The sequence below is a fragment of the Centropristis striata genome, chromosome 7 (genome assembly GCF_030273125.1).
Source record: "Centropristis striata isolate RG_2023a ecotype Rhode Island chromosome 7, C.striata_1.0, whole genome shotgun sequence".
In the NCBI taxonomy this organism is placed as follows: Eukaryota; Metazoa; Chordata; class Actinopteri; order Perciformes; family Serranidae; genus Centropristis; species Centropristis striata.
In genome coordinates, this window is record NC_081523.1 from 35111083 (window position 1) to 35137949 (window position 26867).

At 39.4% G+C, this 26867-nt stretch overlaps 1 protein-coding gene across 5 annotated transcripts in view; it reads left to right on the top strand.

Annotated features, from left to right (window-relative positions):
- The first annotated feature begins 13800 nt into the window (after window positions 1-13800).
- Window positions 13801-26867, top strand: part of LOC131974284 (far upstream element-binding protein 3-like) — a 30762-nt gene continuing 17695 nt past the window's right edge. For 4 of the 5 annotated variants that reach the window (XM_059336522.1, XM_059336525.1, XM_059336524.1 and 1 more), the window contains exons 1-9: window positions 13801-13938; window positions 22477-22585; window positions 23428-23461; window positions 23747-23793; window positions 25464-25535; window positions 25916-25973; window positions 26079-26241; window positions 26325-26423; window positions 26722-26823. In XM_059336522.1, coding sequence (XP_059192505.1) covers window positions 13846-13938; window positions 22477-22585; window positions 23428-23461; window positions 23747-23793; window positions 25464-25535; window positions 25916-25973; window positions 26079-26241; window positions 26325-26423; window positions 26722-26823 — 777 coding nt within the window. In that variant the 5' untranslated portion in view covers window positions 13801-13845. The remainder of the gene's footprint in view (window positions 13939-22476; window positions 22586-23427; window positions 23462-23746; window positions 23794-25463; window positions 25536-25915; window positions 25974-26078; window positions 26242-26324; window positions 26424-26721; window positions 26824-26867) is intronic. The other variant, XM_059336523.1, reaches the window with a different exon arrangement.

Below are 26867 nucleotides of genomic sequence, written 5' to 3' on the forward strand. Positions count from 1 at the left end.
ATTAAGTTCCATTTATAAAGTTGTTGTGGCGTCCGATGCCATCTATGTATTATTTTCAATTGAATAAATCTACTACCCATTTCTTTATACATTGTATTGATAATATTTAAACATGACTTCCAATTTTCAGGAGATATGTCTATAGCCAAGTCGCCTGCCCAGTGTTTCTTAACCTTGAGCAAAGGGTCACATAATTGTTCTTGTAATAAACTAACGATCTTAAGAGTAATGCCCCTACCTGAACTTGATTTATTTAGCAGTTGCAATTGGGCTGCCTGTAGGGCAGGTAAGCGGGCCTCCAAAAAGTCTCTATCACTGTCAGTTAATTGTGGGAGGTTAAGATCAGCAAAACAACTGTCAAGCTTCTGCTTATCTAAATCACCTTGTGATGAGTAAAAAGTTTCATAAAAGGATCTAAAACTGTTGTTTATCTGCTTAGAGGCGGTAGAGATATGGCCATCTGGTTGTTGCGCACCAGCTATATGCTTCATACTATCCTGTTGCTCTCAACGGTCGGCCAGTAGGCGACCAGGTCTTTCACCCATATCCCAGTATCTCTGTTTTGTTCGAAACAAAGCATATTCGGCTTTCTTGTGGTATAGTATGTTTAATTGAAATTTAGTAGCAATAATTTTGTTTAGTGTGGATCTATCTTTGGTCTGAGAATATGAGACCTCAAGTGTTTTAAGTTGGCTCTCTAATTTGTTGGATTTCTCATTAGCTAATCTTTTTCTGTAAGAGGCATAAGAAATAATTCTCCCCCTCCAATAAGCTTTTAAAGTATCCCACCATATTGAAATGGTACTGTCTTGCTTACTATTTGTTTCCTTAAAGAGTGATGTTTCGTTCTGAATCATCTCGAGGAATGAGTTATCTTTCAATAAAGATACATTTATGCGCCATCTCCGGCTTTTAGGTGTCTGTGAAAATTCTGTTAGGCAGAGAAAAACTGGGATATGATCTGAAATGATTATATTACCTATATTCGAGCTGATGGAAGAATCAACTAATAATTGAGAAATTAAAAAATAATCAATCCTTGTGTAGACATTGTGGGGAGAAGAAAAAAAATGAATAATCTCTTCCATCTGGGTACATTAGCCTCCAAATGTCTTTTAGACCCAGGTCAGTGGAAAGCGGTCTAATGGCAGCCGCTGATCTGCTTTATCTGTTGCGTCTGGGCAATGATCTGTCAAGATCCTGATCTAATATTTGGTTAAAATCTCCACCGAGTATTATCTGAACATCCCCGAGGTCCAAGAGAAGTTGTGATAGGTTAAAAAAAACTTTGGCCTATCAAAATTGGATGCGTAAATCGCGCACACTTCTCCAGATACACATGCTTCACACACACACACACACACACACACACACACATTTTGAGGTTAAAGGTCATAGGTTGCTGTAAAAATAAATACTTCAAAAGGAATGCTTGTTGTAGGTGTGCTCCTTGTATATAATATAGTATCATAACATTACTAGTATTAACTGTTTGAAATCTCTAAAGAATCTCATCATAGTGTACACACTTCGTCCGAGCACTACTGTTATACTGTGGATTTCTTCTTATTCCTCTTGCGGACGCAATTTTGTCCCGCTACTAGTCCTACAACTTAAAGAGTTGCAGGACAAATTATATATCAAAACGTGCGGTTTGATCGGGATCGGTGTGCTATTACTTTTCTCTACAGAATACGAATTTTTCGCGACGTAAGTCGCGAAAAATGAAAGCAAAAAATGAGCAAAAAAGAACAATCACTGGAGATTTTTAAACGTCTACTTCTCCGGCATAATTTAACCTAGAGACTCCATTTAAACTTTAAACAGTAGACACAAGTCTTGTGTATCGGTGTATTAATCCACGTTTCGATAGGTCATATAGTTTTTTATCAATCCCTGTTCAATGACCATGATAATTTTTGGAGAAATTCTGAGATTATAATGGGTGTGTATTGCACGGAATGTTCGTGTCAGAGTGTGTGATGTCATCGCTCAGAGTGTAGAGGGAGAGGTAAAACTGTCAAAAAATTAATTTTAAAACTGCGCTCCAGGCCGCAAATTTCACTCTACAGAAATAATTTATACATAGAAACGTAGGAAAATTTGTCTTCTCACTCACAATCCTCTGGTAAAGCTGTCAGAGTTATAGTTTGGGCGTACGACGCACAGATGCGGCACCAACACCACCAACAGCCTCATTGGGTCCCATATTAAAAACGCAGGGAGATATTTGAAAAAGGGTATGGAAACGTTTTTTTAGATCGCTCTAACAAAGCTATTTTTTCATTTTTCTGAAATAAAAACATATGTAGACGTTCAGGAAGAACTCAGGACGCTCAAAGTGAAGTCGAATCAATGATAGGTATTATGGTTTTGCCAAAAATGCTTTCTGTTCGAGGCCAGAAATTCCAGTCCACCTCTGGCTGCTGTCACTCTTTCGGAACTTTAACAGGTGGTGTCAGTTAATTCAGTTGATTGCTTTGATCTGATTGCCTTTGATCTTTGATGTGATTACAGTTACAGATACACACACACATGCGCGTAAGTGCACACACTCCTCACACATGCATACACCTGCTTCAAACACGCACACACAGGTAACTTTGTGATTTTAATTACACACACAGGTAACTTTATGCGATTTTCGCTACACACACACACACACACACACACACAAATGCGCGCGTATGCGCGCACACTCCTCCACATACATGTTTCTCTCTCTCTCTCTCACACACACACACACACACACACACACTTTGAGGTTAAAGGGCATAGTTTTAAATCTCTGAAGAATCTCATCATAGTGTACACACACTGGCAGTAGCCCCGTGGCCCTTTCAAAATTTCCCCAGAGGAAATTTTCTAGTTTGATTCCACTGTTGCAGATATAATGAGATGCAGTGTCCTCCAGGGTGTCCTTCACATATATGAAACAACATGCAGCGCCCTCAGTGGTTCCCTTCAGTGCAGAAAACAAGATGCAGTGTCCTCTAGAGACAGCAGACAGACAGTGAACGCAGCAGACAGTGAACACAGCAGATAGTGAGTGAACGCAGCAGACAGTGAACGCAGCAGACAGTGAACACAGCAGATAGTGAGTGAACGCAGCAGACAGTGAACGCAGCAGACAGTCAGTGAACACAGCAGCAGTCAGTGAACGCAGCAGATAGACAGTGAACGCAGCAGACAGACAGTGAACACAGCAGCAGACAGTGAACGCAGCAGACAGTCAGTGAACACAGCAGACAGTCAGTGAACGCAGCAGATAGACAGTGAACGCAGCAGACAGACAGTGAACGCAGCAGCAGACAGTGAACGCAGCAGACAGTCAGTGAACACAGCAGACAGTCAGTGAACGCAGCAGACAGACAGTGAACGCAGCAGACAGACAGAGAACGCAGCAGACAGTCAGTGAACGCAGCAGACAGTCAGTGAACACAGCAGACAGACAGAGAACGCAGCAGACAGTCAGTGAACGCAGCAGACAGTCAGTGAACACAGCAGACAGACAGTGAACGCAGCAGACAGTCAGTGAACGCAGCGGACAGACAGTGAACGCAGCGGACAGACAGTGAACGCAACAGACAGACAGTGAACGCAGCAGACAGTGAACACAGCAGATAGTCAGTGAACGAAGCAGACAGTCAGTGAATGCATCAGACAGCGAACGAGGCAGACAGTCAGTGAACGCAGCAGACAGTCAGTGAACGCAGCAGACAGACAGTGAAAGCAGCAGTCAGACAGTGAACGCAACAGACAGACAGTGAACGCAGCAGACAGACAGTGAACGTAACAGACAGACAGCAAACAAGGCAGACAGTCAGTGAAGGCAGCACACAGACAGTGAACGCAGCAGACAGACAGTGAACGAAGCAGATAGTCAGTGAACGCAGCAGACAGACAGTGAACACAGCAGACAGTCAGTGAACGCAGCAGACAGACCATGAACGCAACAGACAGACAGTGAACGCAGCAGACAGACAGTGAACGTAACAGACAGACAGCAAACAAGGCAGACAGTCAGTGAAGGCAGCACACAGACAGTGAACGCAGCAGACAGACAGTGAACGAAGCAGATAGTCAGAGAACGAAGCAGACAGTCAGTGAACGCAGCAGACAGGCAGTGAACGCAGCATCAGAGTGGATGCAGCAGAAAGACAGTGAACGCAGCAGTCAGTGAACGCAGCAGACAGTCAGTGAATGCAGCATTAGAGTGGATCATCAGAAGCACTCGATGAGAGTGAGTGTGTTGTCAGAAGGTCAATGCACTCTGCAGCAGAAGATGATGAAGAGTCTTTTCATTCAGACACAAAGGCCTGAAAACATGAAGTAGAGTCAGAGGTAAGAGCCCCGGGGCCTCGGGCTGCACGGGGCCAGTAGAGAGCCAATCAGATCACTCACTACTCATCTTTTACCATAAAATGAATTTCACTTGTTTTTTGATATATAAAACTGAGTTAAAAGACTTGCTGAGGTGTTTTCATCGCCACTGTCTGTCTCCCTCAGCTGCTCTCTACTTGCTGTTTTCAGAGACTTTTGATAATTTTAGTGTCAGAATTCTGATGATTTTATCTTTTATCTCAAAGAAGAAAAACATCAACAGAGCAGCTGATTCAGCGCTAACACTGTGGTGTAAGTGAGGCTCCATGAAAGACCCTGCTGCTGCAGAAACACATGTAACATTTAAAAACATTTGGATTGATTTTTCTTTCTCAAAAATAAAAACAGGAATTAGAGCCAACCAGGAACTGTTTGTCCCTAACCTTAGAGAAGTGCTGACGGAGCACAAATTCAACCAGAGGTAAAATGACCCAAAAAAACCCCCATGAAATTACAAAAAAAGACGTAAATGACCCCAAAAAAGCATGTAAAAATTACCAAAAAAGATGTAAATGACCCCAAAAAAGCATGTAAAAATTACCAAAAAAGACGTAAATGACCCAAATACGTAAAAATAACCAAAAAGATGTAAAATGACCCCCCAAAAAACGTAAAAATTAACAAAAAAAGACATAAATGACCCAAAAAAAGAAGTAAATGACCAAAAAAGACATACATAAAAACAGGAATTATGTAAATTACAGAATTTTAAATGTGTCATTGAAACAACCCAACAAAGAAGCAGTTTGATAGATTTATACTAAGCTAAAAAAATAAAATAAAAATAAAACATGAACAAGGAAAATAAATGAGGAATCTGTTTCTGTTGTGTATAAATTCTTCCACTGGACTTTAACTCAGTTTGTTGTTTGGAGTTAAATTGATCAATTATGTTCCAATAGAAACAGGTCAAAATTAATCAGCTTCTATCATCTGACACCAGCTGCCAGGTGTGTGTGTGTGTGTGTGTGTGAGTGAGTGAGTGACAGGTCATCAGAGGTCACAGTGAGGTCCCTGCAGCATATCAGTGTTTCCTCTGTGTTACATTTCAGACTGAGCTGCTTCAGTACAGACAACTGAAGCAGCTCACAGGAATAAAAACAAAACATTTTATTCATCGAAAATAATGTCAACCGTCCGCTGTTTACAGTGGCTTTCTGTACCGCCTAATCCTTCTGAAATGGAAAGATGCCATCCCTCCATCCCACACCCTTTGGACCAGAAGTACTTTATATTATATGAAATTGGAAAAAATAAAACACATAGAGGTTCAGCTGGCAAATTCAATAAGATTTGGCAACCTTTTCTGAGATATGTGGAAGAGAAATCAGAGCTGCATGACTCAAGTTAATTAGGACAACCACTGATTTCACTGGCCGTCATTTATCAAACGCGCATAGAAACAAGCGCAGATCTGAGCGCATATTTTGTCTTATGACAGGATTCACGTGGGATTCATCAAACGATCGTACCTCTCCAATCACAGCGTAAGAATGATCGGCTGTTGATAAATGTGGCGGCTCGAAACAAGCGTAATTTAAATACCACGTCTTAATATATACCCGATTCAGATGGCTCGCCTCGAGAGTTTACGACACCGAAGGGCGCAATACGGCCAAAAAGAGGATTTTCCCCCCCTAAAGTCAGCTTTATTAGCAAAGAGCACCGTTACAAATAGCAACAGGAGGAAATAGACATTTTACAGAAATACGCCGCAATGAAGGTTTATGAAATATAAGTACTTATATAGTTATGTACTCAAACAAGTTCACTGAATATTTTACATTTGGAGCACAGAGTTAAACGTTTTCACAGCTTTTTGGTTGAAGGAGGTAAACAATGTTTTAAAGTAAATTTTAATTCCAAAAGAAGAGGAATTTCTCAAAGTCAGAAAGTGAAACGCTGATGTCCAACAGCTGCAACACAACAAACTGGTTTTGTTTGGCAGCATAAAAAGTGAAAAGAAAGGAAATTAGTGCTGCTGTCAGCAGAGTAGCGGACCATTTAACTACCGGCGAGGTTGGAGTAATTAATTTATACATTGTGATATATCAGGCCTAATAGCTTATATAATATCCAAATATTGTTATTATTATGATGGAGAGATATTATTCACCTCTTTTTCTCATTTAATAAGAATTATGTCCCACTTAGAGGAGCGTGTGTCAGCGCTGATTAGAAATGTTTCCTTTTTTTTTATAATTCAAGTTTTTATTTCTTTTCTCCTTGGTCTATGACAGTACAACATTTGACATTGTGAGACATTTTTGTACACATTACCTGTAGCATCAGTAGCATAGTAATACAAGTGTAAACAGAAACATTAGTATGAATCAATAACGACATAGCGAGGAAGAATGGCCATACAACAGATATTATATTATATTATATTGTTGGAAACATTCGAAGGAGGGTGTTCAGTGTTCATGCCACAGGCTCCTCAGGCAGTGTAATATGAGTCCGGAGAAGGTCCCAGATTGGTGCCTTATTTTTGTTTCTGTTGTTCATCATGTTGAGCATGAGTTCATATGAGGCGGTTTTAATCATGGCGTTTGCCCACTCTTTCAGTTCTGGGCGTTTATGTGTTTTCCAGTGTTTTTCAAGTATTGTCCTTGCAGCTGTTGTGATGCCCGTCATGATTATAGAAAATTCTCCATTTGTTATGTTGAGAGCCTGAGTTCTGTCCCCTAACAGGCATAGTCTGGGACATAATGGTATGTCCCTTCCCAGCCACTTGCTCAAATTGTCCACGATTGTTTTCCGATTGACATTCCCAGATGCAGTGTAACAGAGTACCAATGTCTTTCTGACATTTCCAACACATATTATTATCCATTATACCTGCTCTGTTGAGCCTTTGTGGTGTCCAATAATACCTGTGGATTAGTGTGTATTGTGTAAACTTCCCTCTCGCTTCCCTAATGTATTTCCCATTGTCCGATATGACTTTCAGCCATTCCTCTTCCTCCATCACAAATCCCAGGTCTCTCTCCCATATTGTTTTCAGGCTCCGGCAGTCATCACTGAGTCGTTGGTTCTATAAAATATAGAAGCTCGGTGGCACTCTGCAGGTAATGTGAGGTAGTCCATGATGGGGTTTCCATCCTGATATTGAATCCTGGTGGTAACACAGTCCCTGATCTGCAAATATTTCCAAAATTGTTCCTTTCCCTTCAGGTTTTACCTTCTTTTTAAATCAGAAAATGACAGAAACACCTTCTCTTCATACAAATCAGCAACATGACACAGCCCATTAAGATGCCAATCCTTCCAGTAAACTGAAGTCTGATCACATATGCTGATCACAGAGTTATTCCACAGGGAAGAATATACCTGTTTATAATGTGATCATTTATGCATTGTGTGTATTTTGGTCCAAATCTCTTTGGAATGAGACAAAATGGGATTCAATACATTATGCGAGCACTGGGATAACCTATCAATATGGGTGAATGGAGATGACAGTTTATTTTCAATAGTAATCCACTCTAGCTGGTCGTCTTTGTTGTAATGTTTGGCTAATTTGGCCATTTCAAAGGAGATATAATATAATCTTGGGTCTGGCAGTGCCAGGCCTCCTTTGTCTCTGGGAGAGCACATTTTACCCAGTTTAATCCTGGGTCTTTTCTTTTCCCATAAAAATTCTTTAATTATTGTATCATATTTAAAAATCTGAGGAGATATTGTTACTGGCAACATCATAAGCACATAATTAAATTGTGGTGCAATCACCATTTTTATGATATTGACCTTACCCTATAATGTAAGCCTAAGTTTCCTCCATTTATCTAAATTAGTTTTAATTTTTTGTAGCACTGGCTCCAGGTTTAGTGCACGCATTTCTTCAACCTCTCTTCTTAGTTTGATTCCCAAGTATGTCATCCCTTTTGATATCCATTTAAAGCCAAAATTTGTCAGTAAATTTGAATTGCACAGTCCAGATATAGGCATAGCTTCTGACTTTGTCCAGTTTATTTTGTACCCTGATAATTTGGAGTATGATTGAATTGTGTTCATCAGATTTGGTATCAAATTCAATGGGTCTTTCATCAGCAGCAAGATATCATCCGCGTATAGCAGCAATTTGTGCTCCTTCCCACCTCCTTCCACCCCGTTGATAGCTGCATTGGATCTGATGGCGATGGCCAGTGGCTCCAATACGATATTAAATAACAATGGTGATAGAGCACAGCCCTGTCGATTAGCCCTAGTGAGGTTAAAAGGAGGTGAGATTACACCATTGGTTATAACTGCTGCCTTGGGATTTTTGTATATGGTTTTAATCCACTTGATAAAGGTTGTTCCAAATCCAAAATGTGACAGAGCTGCAAATAAAAACTCCCAGTGAACTCGGTCGAACGCCTTCTCAGCATCGAGCGAGAGGGCAACGACTGGGTCGTTTCTGTCCAATTCAGCTAGATCAAATGTAGTAATCTCCTCATGTTGTCTGTGGAAGACCTATTTCTCATGAATCCGACCTGGTCTGGATCTATGATACTTGGCAAAGCCTTCTCCAGACGCATTGCCAGGATCTTAGTTAAAATCTTGCAATCCAAATTTAGAAATGTTTCTATTCAGGCACCACGACTGGTGAACATAGACTGTATAAATAGGTGGTGAAGGAGACGCTGACACTCCGGTGTCAGAGCCGGATAGAGGTAAATAGCAGAAAACAACAACATTTAATAGCCTCGGCTAGTGTTTTGGTTAAAGAATATCACGGTCGCAGGGTGTATTTATTCTAAATGATGTATTAATGATAAATGATGTGGCCTAAACATGCTTTGCTTTGTCACCATTAAAAAACAAAACACGTCAGAATTGTATCTGCTCCAGGCATCGATACAATAGTCTATGGCTACGTTTACATGATGACGGTCTGAACAGAAGACGCAAAAGTGGCGTCACGTCTTCACTTTTTATTCCGCGTTTAGACGAGCGTTTTCGGGAGGAAATCTGCTGCATACGGTGACGCAAAAGTGTGTGAATTGGATTGTATGCACGCCAGTCAGCATCAGTTAAAGCCATTAGAGCATCTTTGGGCATGTGGAAGTTTTCACGCCACACATTGTCATCAGCTACTCCTTCCACAAAGTTCTCCACCATCACTAGATCTCCCAGGTCTCGTTCACAGCCGTCTGGCTCACCTCCGACCAATTGCTGCATCCAAAATGTGATGGAGGTAATTACAGATCCTTCTCTGTTCACTAATACTATCTGTACATATCCTGTACATTTGGTGGAAAGACTCCTGTAAGTTTATTAGAGCTGCCAGAGCAACTTGAAGGTCCCACGCATGCAAATAATCCCACATGTTTGTTTATTTCCCTGTACTGGAGCATGGATGTGACGTAAACACATACGTGACGTGAGCAGATCTGAGCAGAGTTTTGTGTCTTGGCAGTGTAGATACACATGCTACGGAGGAGCGTATTTAACTTTTCCACTTTGGAAGGTGGTTTCAGATTTTTGCGTTTTTAGCCCCAAAAACGCCGTCACTGTCTAAACGAAAGGCACTTCCGATAAAATATTTTGTCGTTTTTACCGGCAAGCGTCCTCGTGTAAACGGGGCCTCAAATTTGCGTACACGAGCTGAGAGCAGACTGAGATCTGATCCTCCGCTCCTTCCAGACTGATAAATGAGCCTTGTAGAAATGATCTTACTGCTACTTTACACTCACTTTCTGTCATATGCTCGTTTGATAAATGAGGTCCACTGTGTTTAGATGACAACCCGCTTAAATACTATTCAGTATGTACTGTACTTCTCTAATGTTTTTGCTTGTTTTGTTTTTTTTTGTTTTCTGTAAAATTCTCTCCTTTTTATGTGTATATTTGTCCTCCTTTACAACATGCTTAACATATATTGAGTTCGATTTACTCATTATTATTATTATTAATATCTATATATTATATCTGTATTTTTTTTTACTTCATGTACTACTTCAAGTGTTCCTGTATGTCTGTGTTCTGTTGTGAAAAAAGCTTAATAAACAAAGCGTTCTCTGGGCTCAGTGACAATGTTGATTTCATGTTTCCTGTAAAAGACGGTTGGATCGAGTCGTTTAATGAGTCACAACAAACTCTCTAGTCCTAAGTCTTTGCACTCTAGTCCAAGTCAACAGGAACAAGTTCTGAGTCTTGAGTTTATCGGTGGAGTGGTGTTCCTCAGCAGGTTGTTCAGTAAGCCTTCACTTTATCTACATCAACTGTCTTTACTGAACTATGTCACTTCCAGCAGTCGGGCTGAACCATTTTAGGAAAAGATTGAATTGTGATTTTTGTGCCAGATGTTGTGATTTCAGTTCGATTCAGGGTTTTCTTCAAATCCAGCTTCAGTGCAATATTCACAATGTGTACAATGTGCAGCGTTTCCTGTAGGATTTTTTTCAGCAGCAAGGAAAGGGTTATTTATTCCCTGGATGTTGTGCATGTGTAAATATCAATCACCAATTTAGAAAGTATAAAAACACTTGACGCTCAGCTGCAAAACAAGCTTTAGAACCAGAGTTTACCACAGGATTTTATCAGACTGCGCTCGGTTCATATTTTCATATTTTTAAGAGCCAATTTAAGACTTATCTTTTTAATTTGGCTTTTTCTTGAACCATTTAAAATATTTTTCTGCTCATGCATCTTAGTGTTGCAACATTTTTCTTTTATTTATTTGCTGTTATTTATTAGTCTATTTTTATATATACATTTTATCATGCTTTACTTTTTCATATTATTTATTTATTATTTTAATCTTTTATCTAGCTTTATTACTTTTTATTGTTAGTATCTTTATTATTATTACTTACTTTTTCTTTTTTCTTTTATCTTACCTTACTTTATTTTTATTTATTTTATCTAATTAATTTCTAACCTGCCTCCAGTGTTTCCTCACTGCTCCACGTTGAGATCATAGGTTGAGATGGAGCTTCCACAGTTTAGTTCCTACAGTTTTACCAAAAAAAAAAGATGTAAAATGACCAAAAGACGTAAAATTAACAAAAAAGAGATGTGATTCAAACATCTCTTAACTTCCTGCATCAGGTTTTTACTGAATAATTTTGATATTTTGGATTTTCTCCGTCTGCATTAGATACGTCTACTTTTAATGCTTTAAATTCAATTATATGTATGTTATTCTGCATATTGAGTGCTTTTATTGTTTGAATTTTAAGTATATTTAATTATTTAATTACTTGCGTTAGTATTTTATTATTATTATTATTATTATTATTATTATTATTTTGCACAATATTCCTGTACTGATATTTTCAGCCTGTTGTTTATTTCAGTATATTTATTTATACATTTACATTTATAAACATTTTAGTTGCTTTCTAATACAAATAATTTTGAGTTTTGTCTGCATTGGATACTTTTAATAATAATAATCATAATAATATAATACATATTCTGCATAATGAGTGCTTTTATTGTTTGTATTTTAAATATATTTAATACTTTTATAACATGTAGGATGTAGGTTGATTTTGACAGTTTATTTCTGCTTTAGTTTTTAATTATTATTTCTTTTTAATTTCTCACAATACTCCTGTACTGACTATTCTGCATCCTGAGTGCTTTTATTGTTTATATTTTAAATCTATTTAACAATTTGATACTTTTATAACAAGCAGGAGAATTCTCCTGTACAGATATTTTCAGGCTGTTATAATACATATTTATTATTTATGTATATACAAAAGTATATACAGTTTTAAAGTTAATTTGAATATTTATTGATAAATTTAGTTATTACATAATTTCACCTTCACAGTAACTTGCAGCAGTCTTAAGTTCTACTTTAATAAAAGTTTATTTTTTATGATCATCAGCTGATCTAAACTCTGATCGATCCGACTGATCAAACTGATCGATCTCTTCTTCTTCTTCTTCTTCGTCTACTTCTTCCTCTTCTCCTCCTCCTCCTCCTTCTAAAGTTCCTGTCCACCTGTGGAGCTGGTCGCAGCACGTGACTGAATGCGGAAGCGGAAACGGAGCAGGAACAGCTGAGCCGCTGCAGAGATCGTGGGTTGAAGAGGATCCACTCCGCGGCAGAAAAACACGCGGCTGCGCAGAGACACAGGAAGTCACGTGGTGGGGACAGGTTTTAGCTTCAACTGAGTTACTGAAGGGAATAAAAACACCACAACACAGCGAAAGATTTCATTTATTCAGTTACATGATAATTAACACGTTTTAATTGATTTCATTACTGATTATTAATAAATCACCCTATTATGTAAAAAAGTTAAATTAATAAAAATAACACACTAAATACATTTAAATTATAAATATATGAGTTATGATTTAAGAACCCTAAAAAGATACATTAATATGAAATAATAACCTAAATAAACCAAAAAATTGAAAAATAAATCATTAACCCTAATGTGTGCGTGTGTAATCTGATCTTGTTTTTAATTAAAAACACCTTGATAAATAGAACTAAAATAACTAAACATAAATAATAAAAAGATAAGTAAAAATGGATAGAAATGTAAAAATGTAAAATGTAAAAAAAAAAAAGTATAATAAACTGAGTGCTTTTGTTGTTTATATTTTCAATCTATTTAAATCTTTAATACTTGTATTACATGCAGGTTGGTTTTTAGATTTTACCCCCCGCAATATAGAATATAATAAGAATAAGAATATAATAATAATAAACAGATAAAATAATAGTAAGTAACAAAGAAATAAAAACTAAAGTTAATAATTAAACCCCATAATAACCTAAATAAACCTAAATTCTTCTTCTAAATTCTATAAATACTACTTATAATAATAATATAATAATAACCAATATTAATAGGTGTCATAAAAAATAAAGAACAAAAGTTCATATTAAAAAATAAAGTAAAAATACAACATAAAATTACATTCTAAGAATAGTAAATAATAACTATAATAATAAAATAAAAATATATAAATAAAATAAATGTAAATAGTATCAATATAATAATAATATAATGAGAATAATAACAACTAATATTTATAATAACAAGTAACATAAACAAATAAACAAAAGTTAATAAAAATAAAATAAAAATACAACATAAAATAAAATGAAGATAATATCAGTAAATGAATATAATAACAATAATAACAATATATAGTTTATGTCATTACTATAAATAATAATAATAATATGATTATAATAATATTATTATTATTAATAATAATAATAAGTAACAAACAAATAAAAAACAAAAGTTAATAATTAAAAATAAAGTAAAAAACAACAACAATTATAATACCTGAATGAATAATAATACTGAAGTGTATTTTTAACCCCTGCTGCTCCGGAGCCCCGGGGCAGAGCGTTGCTTCCTCCCGGTCCCGGGGATCCGGGTCGCAGTGAGACCTCCTCCCGCCTCTGTCCGCTCTCTGACGGCAGCCTCAGCACAGTTAGCAGCCTGAGCTAATCCTGCTAACAGCTAACAGCTAACGGCTAACAGTGGCGCTATGATGGCGGAGCTGGTACAGGGACAGGCCTCGATCAACCAGCCGGGGCTCAAGTCTGACGGCCTGGCCGACGTTCTCCAGAGGGCCCGGCAGGTAACGACCCCCCCGGGGCTCCGCACACGGCCCGCCCGGCCCGTTTGGGTCGAGCCAAAGCACTTTTATTCGGATTCGCCCGTGTTGTCTCCGCTGCTAACTCCTAACTTATGCACTCACACACACACACACACACACACTCTCTCTCACACACACACACACACACACACACACTCGTTAGGTAGCATGCTAACTAGCTCGGAAAGCTCCTCGGAGTTGGACTCTTGGCCGGTTCGGGACACTTTATCCGGGCTGACACGCTCCGGGACTGAGTTTAGGGGGACTTTGTGGAGCTGTCAGCCGGAGGGGAGCGCAGTGGGACCGGGGGGGAGGAGGAGGGGGAGAGTTTGCGTGTGGGGGGGAGCAGGACAGAAGTTTGGCCACACGTGTCACTGAGGGAGACAACCTGTTGAGACAGAAACACGGTGTAAAACCACCGAGGAGGACATCATGTCCACTCTGTGTCCCCCCCCCCCCAGGACCGAGCCTGTCCCCAGCAGGCCGAGGGGGACAGGTCTCTGACCCGCTGTCCAACAGTTGATCTGAGTCGGACCCCCCTCCTCCTCCCTCCTCCCTTATAGCTGCTGTTTACTGTAAGTTGGTTAGAAACTAGGCTGCGTTATGCAACAGCCCCACGGCCATATACAGCCGGCCGGAGGTGTGTCTGCTCCTATAGAGGACACACACACACAGGTAGACTGAGACACACAGGTTTCACACACACACTCTCTCTGGCTCCTACAGCTGCCTTATTCTGTCTCTTTATATTATCTGTCAGTGTGTGTGACTGTCTAACATCCAGCTGCACACACTCCGTCTGCTCGATGAGACGCTTAGTTGGACATATTAAAGGGACGGCTCGGTTCAGGAAGTATTCTGCATGTTTGTAATAGTTCTCAGGAATGTATTGCAATAATTCAGTCTGTCATCGTCATAAACAGCAGAAACGAGGCGATTTAAAGTGAGTTTGAGTGAGTTGTGACTTCAGTATTTCTTTATTGTGCAGAGAATCAGCACTAACACTCAGATCTGATGCTTGCAGTTTTATAAGGGTTAGTTTATTTTGTATCTGCTCTGGCTCATCCAAATGTTTTTACACATGTGGTAGAGGTGTAAATCCCCAGAGGCCCCCTCATACGATTTTATCCCGATGCTTGAGTCACAATACGATATTATTGTGATTTTAAACATTTTGCAGTATTGTGAGTATTGATACAATATATTGGGATTTAACTGTTTAACTGCATTTTGTGTCCACAAAATTAAATTCAATCAAGAATTGTTTTGTCAAATAAGAAAAAATTCTCAGTGTATTCATCTCACTTCAGTCTTTTTATTTGTCCACAATGAGTCAAACCCACAGACTGACCAACAAAGTATTCAGTTGATATCAAACATGTATGGAAACCAAAAATTGCAGCATTTTCTCAAACCTTCCTCAACTTTAAGCTTCACTGCTGTGAATAGCTTTGAAGCGGCTGTGTCTGAAATAACGTGGCGACGGAGTCACATACCTGGTTCCAGTGTCTTCGGCATGTAGCTGAAACCATCGTAACTTTGCAGCGTTAGTTCGACAACTTCTCGACACAATATCCTGACATTTGGAGCTTATAGATTCATTAGATCTTTTAGTTTCATATGATACCAGAGTCTCCAGTATATTACTAAAAGTGAAATAAATGGTGAAAATACTGACACTAAATTAACGCTAATTTTGCCACGAAAAATATTACTATACTATGTTGATTATTTCCCCCACCTCTAGTATGTGGTTATAATAATGTTGCTAAATGATGTGAAATGCAATTTTTCTTACTGAGAACTCATTTTCTTTAGTGGAGGATCCAGAGTAGAGATGGGTACCTTTCACATTTGAACCGATACTGTACCGGGAATCGTATCGGTACTCAACGGTACCAATTTTCGGTACTTTTGCGTTTGTTTATGTGGTATTAAACGCATGAAGTCACGACAGAACATGGAATCAAGGAAAAGATTGTATCGGATTCATGTGTAGCGGTTAGTTCATGTCAAGAATCAGTTCAAGAACATCATGTAAACCGCATGTTGAAATAAAGTGTCAAATACTTGACATTGCCTTTTTGGCTGTACATGTAACAAAATAACAAAAGTGCAGTATGTACATTTACAACTGCGAGTGTGATGTGGTATCGTCAGCCATAATTCCTCCAGGTCTGATTGGAGTAGCAGTCCAGTGACATTTATTCAATATTAAGATGACCTTCACTGCGGTCAGTGTCGGGACCAAACAGTTTCTCACGTCAAATTGATTGTAGTAGTAAACAGAATTTCAGCTTTGACATTACGATGTGCCTCGTCGTCCTGTCGCAGGACGAACCGGGAAGGGTTGTGCCATATTGTATCGTCATATTGTAAAAAAAAAAGAAAATGCATGTCATGATATTGGCTAGGGGTGTGCCATATCATATCGTTCACGATTATACCAGTAGAATTTTTTATGGGTAAAAAAAATGCATATCATGATATTCACAACATTCCTACTTCTTGACGTAGTGCCGTAAGGGTTTCCCATTAATGACCTACACCGTAGCGGTCCACCATAGTCTCATGTGCTGCACTAACGTCACATTTCAAGCTACTGAAAGTATATCTACACTATTCATAATATAAAGTTATTTTGTGTTGTCTCTCTGCTCAGCAGACTGTCTGTCACCCGACCCGCACCTCTGCGTCCTCCTCCAAGACATGCATGCGCATTCACACACTTAAACACACGCTGAATACAGCAAGCCGCCGTGCCAACCTGTCTGTATCAGTCCCATCCCCACGTCATCTCTCTGTGCGTCTGCGCGCCAAACTAAATACTATCAATCTGTCCGGGCCGTCAGAAATCCAAACGGTCTGAACACGCTGTTGCATTATGCCGTTCGTTAGCCGCGAGCTAATGTAAGCTAACAATTCCTGTTGCTGAACAATGCAGCTTTCAAAATAAAAGTACAGAATCCACCACAGAATTTACAAGAAGACTGTCAAAATAAGATGCCTTAAATAAAACATACAAGAACCTTTATTCTCCTTTACAATAATTAATTAAAATAGGCAATGATTAAGATCAGTCTATATGATGGAATAGTGGCATTAGAATCTGTGAGAGGCCACCAAATTTGGGCTTTTATGAAAAAAAATTATCCAGAGGGAATGCCCTCGGACCCCCCTAGCCAGCTATTTTTCATCACTATCTGGCTGCTCCATGTCCTAGTGGAAAGCCCTGTTGACTGTAAAAAATGTTATGTGAGGTGTTTGCTCACATTAAGCTCTCGAAGTGGACGAGATTGATCACATTGTACTATAAAATGTACAAAAATTTCTCCCAGGGGGGCCCCCGGACCCTAGATGGTCATTTTTTTTAAATTGCTAATACTCAAGAATCAAGAATAATTTTGTTGTATTTGGCAACTGTTGATATTTGCAATTTACACTACATTTAGATTTAGGATTGTTTTTTATTTATTTATACAGACTACAAAATAATTTTCTATATATTTTTCAGTATTTTTTAATATCGTCAAGAATATCGTTATCGCAAAAATAAAAAATATCTTGATAATCTTTTAGGGCCATATCGCCCACCCCTAATATTGGCAACATTCCTACTTCTTGACGTAGTGGTGTAAGGATTTCCCATTAATGACCTAGACTGTGGCAGCTCATGTGAGTCTAATGTGCTGCACTAACGTCACATTTCAAGCTACTGAAAGTATATCTACACTGTTCATAATATAAAGTTATTTTGCGTTGTGTTGCTCCTCAGTGTCTTGTCACCCGTCAGTCAGTCAAAACCCTGCCCACCTCTCCGTCCTCCTCCGAGAAATGAGGCGCATTCACACACTTAAACACACATTAAATGCCAAGCTAATGTTGATACCTGTCTGTATCAGTCCCGTCCCCACATCATCTCTCCGTGTGTGTCTGCACACGCCAAACTAAATCCTATCAACCTGTCCGGACCATCGGTGGTCCAAACGGTCCCAACACGCTACTACATGTCGTTCTTTAGCGGCGAGCTAACATTAGCTAACAATAAAGTTGTGTTTATCCCAAAAAGCTACTATTACTTCCTGTCGCTGAACACATGCAGCTTCCAAAATAAGAGCACAATGTGTTAAATCCAGCACAGAAACAAGAAACAAGAAACTGTCAAAATAAAATGCCTTTTATGAAACAAAAATTCCCCAGGGGGCCATGCCCCCAGACTCCCCTAGCCAGCTATTTTTCAACACTGTCTGGCTGTTTTATGTCCTAGTGCAAAGCCCTGTTGACTGTGAAAAAGTTGTGTGACGTGTTTGGTCACATTTAGCTTTCAAAGTGGACGAGATTGATGCATTTTACTTAAAAATTTACATATTTCCCCTCTAAATGGTTATTTATTGTTTGCAAATACTCAAGAGTCAAGAGAAAATTCTTTGTATTTGGCAACTGTTGAGATTTGCAGTTTACATATATATATATATATATATATATATATATATATATATATATATATATATATTAGATTAGATTAAGGGTTGATTTTTATTTTGTTGTACATTTTTTATTTATACAGACTAAAGAAAATAATTTCTATATATTCAGTATTTTGTAATATTGTCAAAAATATCGTTATCGCAAATACCCTGAAATATCATGATATTCTTTTAAGGCCATATCGCCCACCCCTACTATATACCGCCCAGCCCTAATGGTGGGCGTAGTCTCCTGCTGGTTTGTTGCTTCCAGTTCTGCATGTTGTCAGTCGCCATCTTGGTTTTTGCAACCAGCACATGTACAGAACTTGAGCGGTTGAGGCTAGTGCTAGTGCTAGCTCTGTTAGCGACGGACAGCCGCTCTTCTAAACGAGCATCAGACTCCTTAAATTGTCTTTCAGTCTGAACTCAGAAGTCGATGAGATTAAAATGTTTCAATTGACTTTCTGGCTGCTTCACAGCGGTGACCTTTGACCTTTCTCTCAGAGCAGCTGGACTCACATGTTTCTGTCCGTAATCAGAGTTAGAGTTTCAGTGTTTGTTAGCTTCGTTTGATTATATTTAAATCCACAGTTGAAAAGACGTTTTTTTAAATTCAGTTCTGCACAAAATCACTGAATAATAACGCTAAATTAACTTGATCTCACTATATTTATAATTTTTAGAGTTTTAGTGTGATAGAAAACTAAATATTTAGCATCATGAAAATCTGCTCCGTTTATTTCACTGTTTTGCCCATAAAAAGATTTTTGTTCTGTCGACTGTTAAACTGATTAATGAACTAAAAGTTTGAACCTCGTCCTTCTCAAACATAAGAATTATGACATTTTTATGAATTTTTATATTAGTTTCATTAAACTAGAGAGAAAAGGACCAGTGGAGTCAGTGACTACATTTATAATGAGATGAGACGTAACATGTGTAGGCCTGTCACCATAACACATTTTTAGGACGATATATTTTCCCAGAAACTATCCAATAAACGACAGTATTGTTGTATCGATGTTTTAGTTTTATAACTATTAGAGCATAAGTCCATCCTTTTCCAGAGCAATACATTTTTAAGTCTTGAGAATATTTAACATTGGAGTTGAAATGTAGAAAAGAAAGACCGGAGTGTGTGTGTTCCAATTACGGGGCAATCACACTGCTCAGCCTCCCCGGGAAAGTCTACTGCAGGGTGCTGGAAAGGAGGCTCCGGCCGATTGTCGAACCTCAGATTCAGGAGGAACAATGTGGCTTCCGTCCTGGCCGTGGAACAACGGTCCACCTCTTTACCCTTGTGAGACTTCTGGAGGGGTCATAGGAGTTTGCTCATCCAGTCTTCATGTGTTTTGTGGACTTGGAGAAGGCTTACTACGTGTCCCTCGGAGAGTCTTGTGGGGGGTACTGGTGTCCGGTCCCTACATAACCAAAGTGAGAGCTGTGTCCACATACTCGGCACAACGTGAAACATGTTCCCAGTGGGTGTTGGCCTCCGCCAGGGTTGCCCTTTGTCTCCGATTCTGTTCGTAGTCTTCATGGACAGGATCTCGAGGCACAGCCGGGGGGAGGAAGGGATTCGGTTTGGTGACCTAAGAATTGCATCTCTGCTTTTTGCGGATGATATGGTTCTTTTGGCTTCATCAGACTGGGACCTCCAGCACTCACTGGGGCGGTTTGCAGCCGAGTGCGAAGCGGTTGGGATGAGAGTCAGCACCTCCAAGTCTGAGGCCATAGTTCTCTGCCGGAAAACGATGGACTGCCCCCTCTGGGTGGGGAGAGAGGTACTGCCTCAAGCGAGGGAGCTCAAGTACCTTGGGCTATTGTTCACGAGTGAGTCTAGAACCGAGCGTGAGATGGACAGGCGGTTCGGTGCAGCGTCAGCAGTAATGCGGGTGTTGTACCGGACCGTTGTGGTAAAGAAGGAGCTGAGCCTGAAGGCAAAGATTGCTCTCGATTAACCGGTCCATTTATGTTCCAACCCTCACCTATGGTCATGAGCTTTGGGTAGTGACCAAAAGAACAAGATCGCGGATATAAGCGGCTGAAATGAGTTTCCTCCGTAGGGCGGCTGGGCTCAGTCTTAGAGATAGGGTGAGGAGCTCAGACATCCGGAGGGAGCTCGGAGTAGCGCCGCTGCTCCTTTGCGTGGAAATGAGCCAGTTGAGGTGGTTTGGGCATCTGGTAAGAATGCCTCCCGGGCTCTTCCCATGAGAGGTGTTCCGGGCACGTCCAACTGGTAGGAGGCCCCGGGGAAGACCCAGAACACGGTGGAGGGATTATATCTCTCTCCTGGCCTGGGAACGCCTCGGGGTCCCCCAGGAGGAGCTGAACGTTGTGGCTGGGGAGAGGGACGTCTGGAATACCCTGCTTAGCCTGCTGCCCTCGTGACCCGGCCCCGGATAAACAGCTGGAATGGCTGCCTGGGAAATATAGGTTATTTTCGGCAGTTCATGCTGCCTGTCAAACATTTGCATCCTACTTTAAATGCTAAAAACACAAAAAGTCACACATTTAAATGAAAATGTATTGAGTCCAGAAAAAAAATATTGTGTCCATTTTTCTATATTGAACGATAAGTTGATATGGTAATTATCGTGACAGGCCTAAATAGGTGGTTGATTGGTTGAGTGGTAGTTATTGACCAGGTGTTTAGTTGTCATGGAGACGTTGGGAGCGCTTGGTTTGATGATTTTAATATAACAGAAGCTCATGTTGAGATTTAGATCCTGCAGCCGCTATGTTTCAGTTCTGCTGTCAAAGGTGAACAGGTGTCAGAGTTCAGGATCATATGTGTGGTCAGAGTGACGTGGAGATAATAACTGACCTTCAGGAGAAACTGTAACATTCATCTGTGACACAAAGGACGCAGCTTTAGAGCTCCTCACCTGTTCGAGACCACATCAGTCTGATCTAGGGCTGGGCGATATGGACCAAAAGTCACATCCCAATATATTTAGGCTGAATATCGATATATGATATATATCCCGTTTTTATTGCAAAGTGAGAGCAAATGTTCAGAGTCAGATATGACATGTCACAAGTTTTATTGAATCCGTTTATTTAAGTGGACATAAATCCTGTATAACAGGAGAACCTTTTTAAAAAAAATCAAAGCTCCATAAAGTGCACATTAAGGTAAAAAAAAAGATCTTAAATAAAAATAGCCTATGAAATAAAAAAGACTTATCTTTTAACATTACAAAATAACTAAATATGACAAACCCTAGTAAGGGCAGCATTTATAAATATTTTTTTTCTGAACTATATCAATATATGCAATATGGTCTAATTCCATATTACATTTGAAAATATATTGGTATATCTTTTATATCTATATATCGCCCAGCCCGAATCTGATCCAGGTGCCAGAGTTTTGTAAAGCACTTTCAGTTGCATTTATATGTATGAAAAGCGCTATATAAATAAAGTTTGATTGATTGACAGTTCTTAAACCCTGAAGTCAGTTAGCATGTTAGCATTTTAGCTCCCTGGGGTCAGTGAGGACTCTGTATGTGTTGGTGGTATCTAGACATTTTCCATGGTTTTGGTTATTATCAGGAAAACCATGGAAAATGTCTAGATATCAGCTCTGAAATAAACTTATTTTTGTTTTTATCATTATATTTGTCCAAACAAATGTACCTTTAGTTGTACCAGGCATTAAAATGAATAATTTCATTGTAATACTATTTTCCATGACTGTGTATTGTATCAATACTGTACCATATTGCAAAATGCTTAAAATCGCAATAAAATCGTAAGGTGGGGCCGATATGCTGATTCACACCTCTACTGAAATGCGTCACTCCTTTTGCTCTCTCTTGTGTCTGTGTATCTACTGTTGTGAAAACTATTTTAAAACAATATATAATGCGGAAAATGTTGCACATAATTCTTTTTCTTTTAATAGTCAGAAACTGAGTGAAAGTGAACACTAATGATGTTTATTTTTTTCCTGTTTCTTCTTTATTTTCTGCTATCATTTATGGAATTGTCAGACAGTGTGACACTTTGTTTGTATAATGTTTAATGATGTTCTTCTCCTCAGATGGTGGGTAAGATGGGCGGAGAAGCCATGTCTCACCTCAACAGCTCGTCAGGCGGCGTGGAGCCTTCGCTGTACTACCCCGGACAGAAACGACCCGGAGAGGACGGAGGTGAGCCACTGCATTCATTTATCACTCATCTACAAATATACCAATATAAATCAGCATCAACTTTGCTACCTGAAGTGTTGGAAAACCTTTAACCTGAACTAGAACCATTTAAACCAAAAGTTTTCTATTGGAAACTTTGGAACCAGTTTAAGGCTGCTGCTAATGATACCTGCTGCATCATTTTATTGAAATCGCAATATGTTTTTTTTACCCTCTGAACCCTGAAAAGAGATTTAAAATGTTTATATTCTTTAGAATACACTAAAATCATAGACCTTATCATAGACATTTATCATAAACAGTAACTGTAAAAACTGGCATTATTGTCAGAGTGTGAACTTTCCGGGCGTTCTTGAATGGATCATCGGTTACAAACTTTTCCATTATAAAAAGTGACCAAAGCTTGTGTTAAGTGTTGATATTTGTGTCAGAATCTCTTTATACTACATGTGTCATTTCAAATAAAGGGTTTGCACTAAACAGATCCTGTTAAAAACATTAAATTCTGCTCCCCAGAGACACTGTGAAGACATGATTGATTCTGCTGAGACAAACGGTCACATGGCAAATATTCACTGAAAATCTATTTACACAGAGCAGAGAGGAGAGGACAGGAGAGGCTCTAATTTATAGAGATTTTATATATTCAAGTGAAATAAGAGGACACAGAGAGGAGAACGCGAAAGAGTAAAAAAACGCCCTGAATTGGCTCGTTGGGGTTCAGGACAGAATATTTGTCAAAATCCTGATTTTAAATAAAATATTGTGACAGAATTCTGTACACTTTTGTGAATCATGTTGAAATTATATATATTATATATATTTTATTTTGTGTCTCTCAGTAGGTAACCAGCTTGCAGCCATGGGGCATCAAAGGTACGATCAGCAGTGCTTATTGATCTCTCACACACATGCACACACACACACACACACACACACACACACACACACACACTCACTCACTCACTCACTCACTCACTCACTCTCCCAGCAGGGTGATAATGACACACACACATCAGCATCATATTCTTGTTTGCAAATAGAGCTCAGTGTGTCGGGCTGTAACTGAAGATAAGTGTTTATAGATCTGTTCTCCTGCAGCCATCCACACACACACACTGAGCGGGATGTTAATGTGTGTGTGTCTGTGTGTTTCTGCAGGGTAATCACAGAGGATTACAAGGTCCCTGACAGGATGGTCGGCTTCAGTGAGTATGACCTCTGACCTCTCAGGATGTCCTGCTGCTGTCGACCAATCAGATTGTAGCTGATCATAACATTTCATCTCTTTTGTGTTTGTTCTGACTTTTAATCCACAACCTGACACAAACCACTCACCTGTTGTAACTCTAAACTTGCCCGAGCAGCCTGAGCTTTCAATAGAACCTTCGACCTCAGCTGGAGAACCTTACAGAGAACCTTGAACCTGTCCTTGTTTGTTTCTTTTTTACCCGAGATGGAACTTTCCAACTAACATGGTGTCTTTCCTTAAATTTTTAACTTGAGGTGGAACATTTTTCCTATAAAAATCCTTTTCCTTTTCCTTTCACCTCGAACCTTCTCACCCAACCTAGAACCTTCATATCACATGTAGGCTTTTAATGTCGTAGAACATTTTTCCTTGGCCCTGATCCTTTAACCTAAGCAGAACCCATGTTTTTTACCTAAATCAGAAATGTTTGCACCAGACCTAGAATGTCAAATCTGACAGAGTATTTAAGTTTACCTAGATCCTTTCCTCTGACCTAGAACCTTTACCATTTCATTTCATCAGCTTTACTAGAACTTTTAACCTGAACTAGACTGTCACCAGCTCCACTAGAACCTTTTACCTGTCATAGAACCTTGCAAGATCTTAGATTTCTGTTATCTGACATTGAACCGTCACGGTTGATGAGGAGTGTTTCCTTCGAACATTTTCACTTGTGGTGGAACATTTTCCCTCATAAAGAACCTTTTTCCTGAGCAAGAACCTTTTCACCTGACTTAATATCTGCAATCTGTCATATACAGTGGCTTGCAAAAGTATTCATCCCCCTTGGATGTTTCACCCTTTTGTTGCTTTTATATATGAAATCATGGTCAATATAATTTGGACTTTTTAAAAAGAATTTGCAAAAAAAAAACCCTCTTTAATATCAAAGTGAAAACAGATTTTTACATAGTTCATAGTTATACAATGATCACTTGACAAACATCAACTGTACTCAAGTTATCTCCATTTCACCAACTGTGACTCTGCTGCATCAACTAGCTGGACCTCTGTTGAATTAGTTCAGTTGCTTTAAAGGGGATGAATACTTATGCAATCATTTATTTTACCTGATATATTTTTAATTAATTGATACTATTTTGTAAAAATCTGTTTTCACTTTGATATTTGGGGGGTTTTTTGCAAATTCTTTTTAACAAGGCCAAATTATATTGACCATGATTTCATGTTTAAAAGCAACAAAAGGGTGAAACATCCAAGGGGGATGAATACTTTTGCAAGCCACTGTAACTCAAAACCTTTAACTTCTACTAGAACCTGAAACTTTTTTTACCTGTTAGAATTTTGTCAAGTGATAAAGATCTTTTTCAGAACATTTTTACTTGCGGTGGAAACTTTACCCAATAAATAACCTTTAGACTGAGCCTTGACTCTTTAATATTTCACCTAAACCCTCTTCTGCTAACCTAAACCCTTAACCAGAGCCAGAACCATTTTCACCTGAAACTGAAATGTTTGGAACAGACAGAGGACTTTCCTTCTACTTTACCTCGACCCTTTTCAGCTGAGCTTGAACCTTAGACCTGACCAGCAGCATTTTAACCAGACTTGATAATAAACTGTTTAATCTTAACCTCGACTGTCTGTCCTCTTGTCCTCCTGCAGTTATTGGAAGAGGAGGTGAACAGATCACCAGGATCCAGTTGGAGTCTGGCTGCAAAATCCAGATCGCTGCTGGTGAGTCTGTCTGCTTCTCATATCTAAAAACATGCTGGTTAAGCACTAATGCATCTCAAAGAGATTTAATGTGAATAAAGGGATCTAAATGATGCTGAAATAACTCCAACATGATGCTGATGTGGAAACGGTCTGAATTGATGCTTTGTCAGGTCTGTCTGCAGGAACACAAAAACACTGCTGTTAAGACGATGGTTTTCTCAATGGAGTCTGGTGCAGCTGCTGTTCACGATTGAAATCAGTTTTCTGCCATGTTTGTTGATGCCATGTGTAACTGTTTGGCGCCATTAATACAACAATATGTTTTTAACATATTAAAATGTACTCAGTGTGCACACACTTATGTTTGTGTGTCTGTGTGTTTGTATGTCTGTTTGCAGACAGCGGCGGGCTGATGGAGCGGCCCTGTTCCCTGACTGGAACTCCAGAGAGCATCGAGTGAGTTTGTGAAACTGTCTTCACCTGACTGACATCAGCTGCTCACCTCCACCTGCTGCTCACCTGGTGTGTGTGTGTGTACGTGTGTGTGTGTTTGTGTTCCAGGCAGGCGAAGCGTCTGCTGGTCCAGATCGTGGATCGTTGCAGAAACGGACCCGGTTTTCACGGAGACGGAGAGGGCGGAGCCTCCGTGCAGGAGATGCTGATCCCGGCCAGTAAGGTGGGGCTGGTGATAGGCCGAGGAGGAGACACGATCAAACAGCTGCAGGTAAACACACACACACACACCTGCTGCAGCCGGCTGACCTGTGTGTGTGTGTGTGAGGTGTCTGATTTTGTTGTTGTCGCCAGGAGCGAGCAGGAGTGAAGATGATGATGATTCAGGACGGGCCGATGCCGACAGGAGCAGATAAACCTCTTCGCATCTCTGGAGACCCGTACAAAGTGCAGGTAACACCTGAGCAGAATTTAAGGTCATAATATTTATTAAAAAGTCAGATTTATTTAATTCTGACAGGTCTTAATAATATTATTATTATTACTATTATTATTTATTTTTTATTTATTTATTAGATGTTTTATCTCATAAAACAGTGGGGAACAGTTCATTGCACCATTATGTTATGACTACTTACTTTATGAGATTTTACATGATTTTTACACAAAAATATCCAAAACATAAAAGTATTAGTAAAAGTAAAAGAGTAAACAGAAGTATCAGATGTTTACCTCCTCTCTCCTCCTGCAGGCGGCGAGGGAGCTGGTGCTGGAGGTGATCAGAGAGAAGGACGGAGACTTCAGGTCAGGACGCAACGACTTCAGCGCCCGTCTGGGAGGAACCAACTTGGACGTACGGCACACACAAACAAACGCACCGTTAGCATGTGTTAGCCG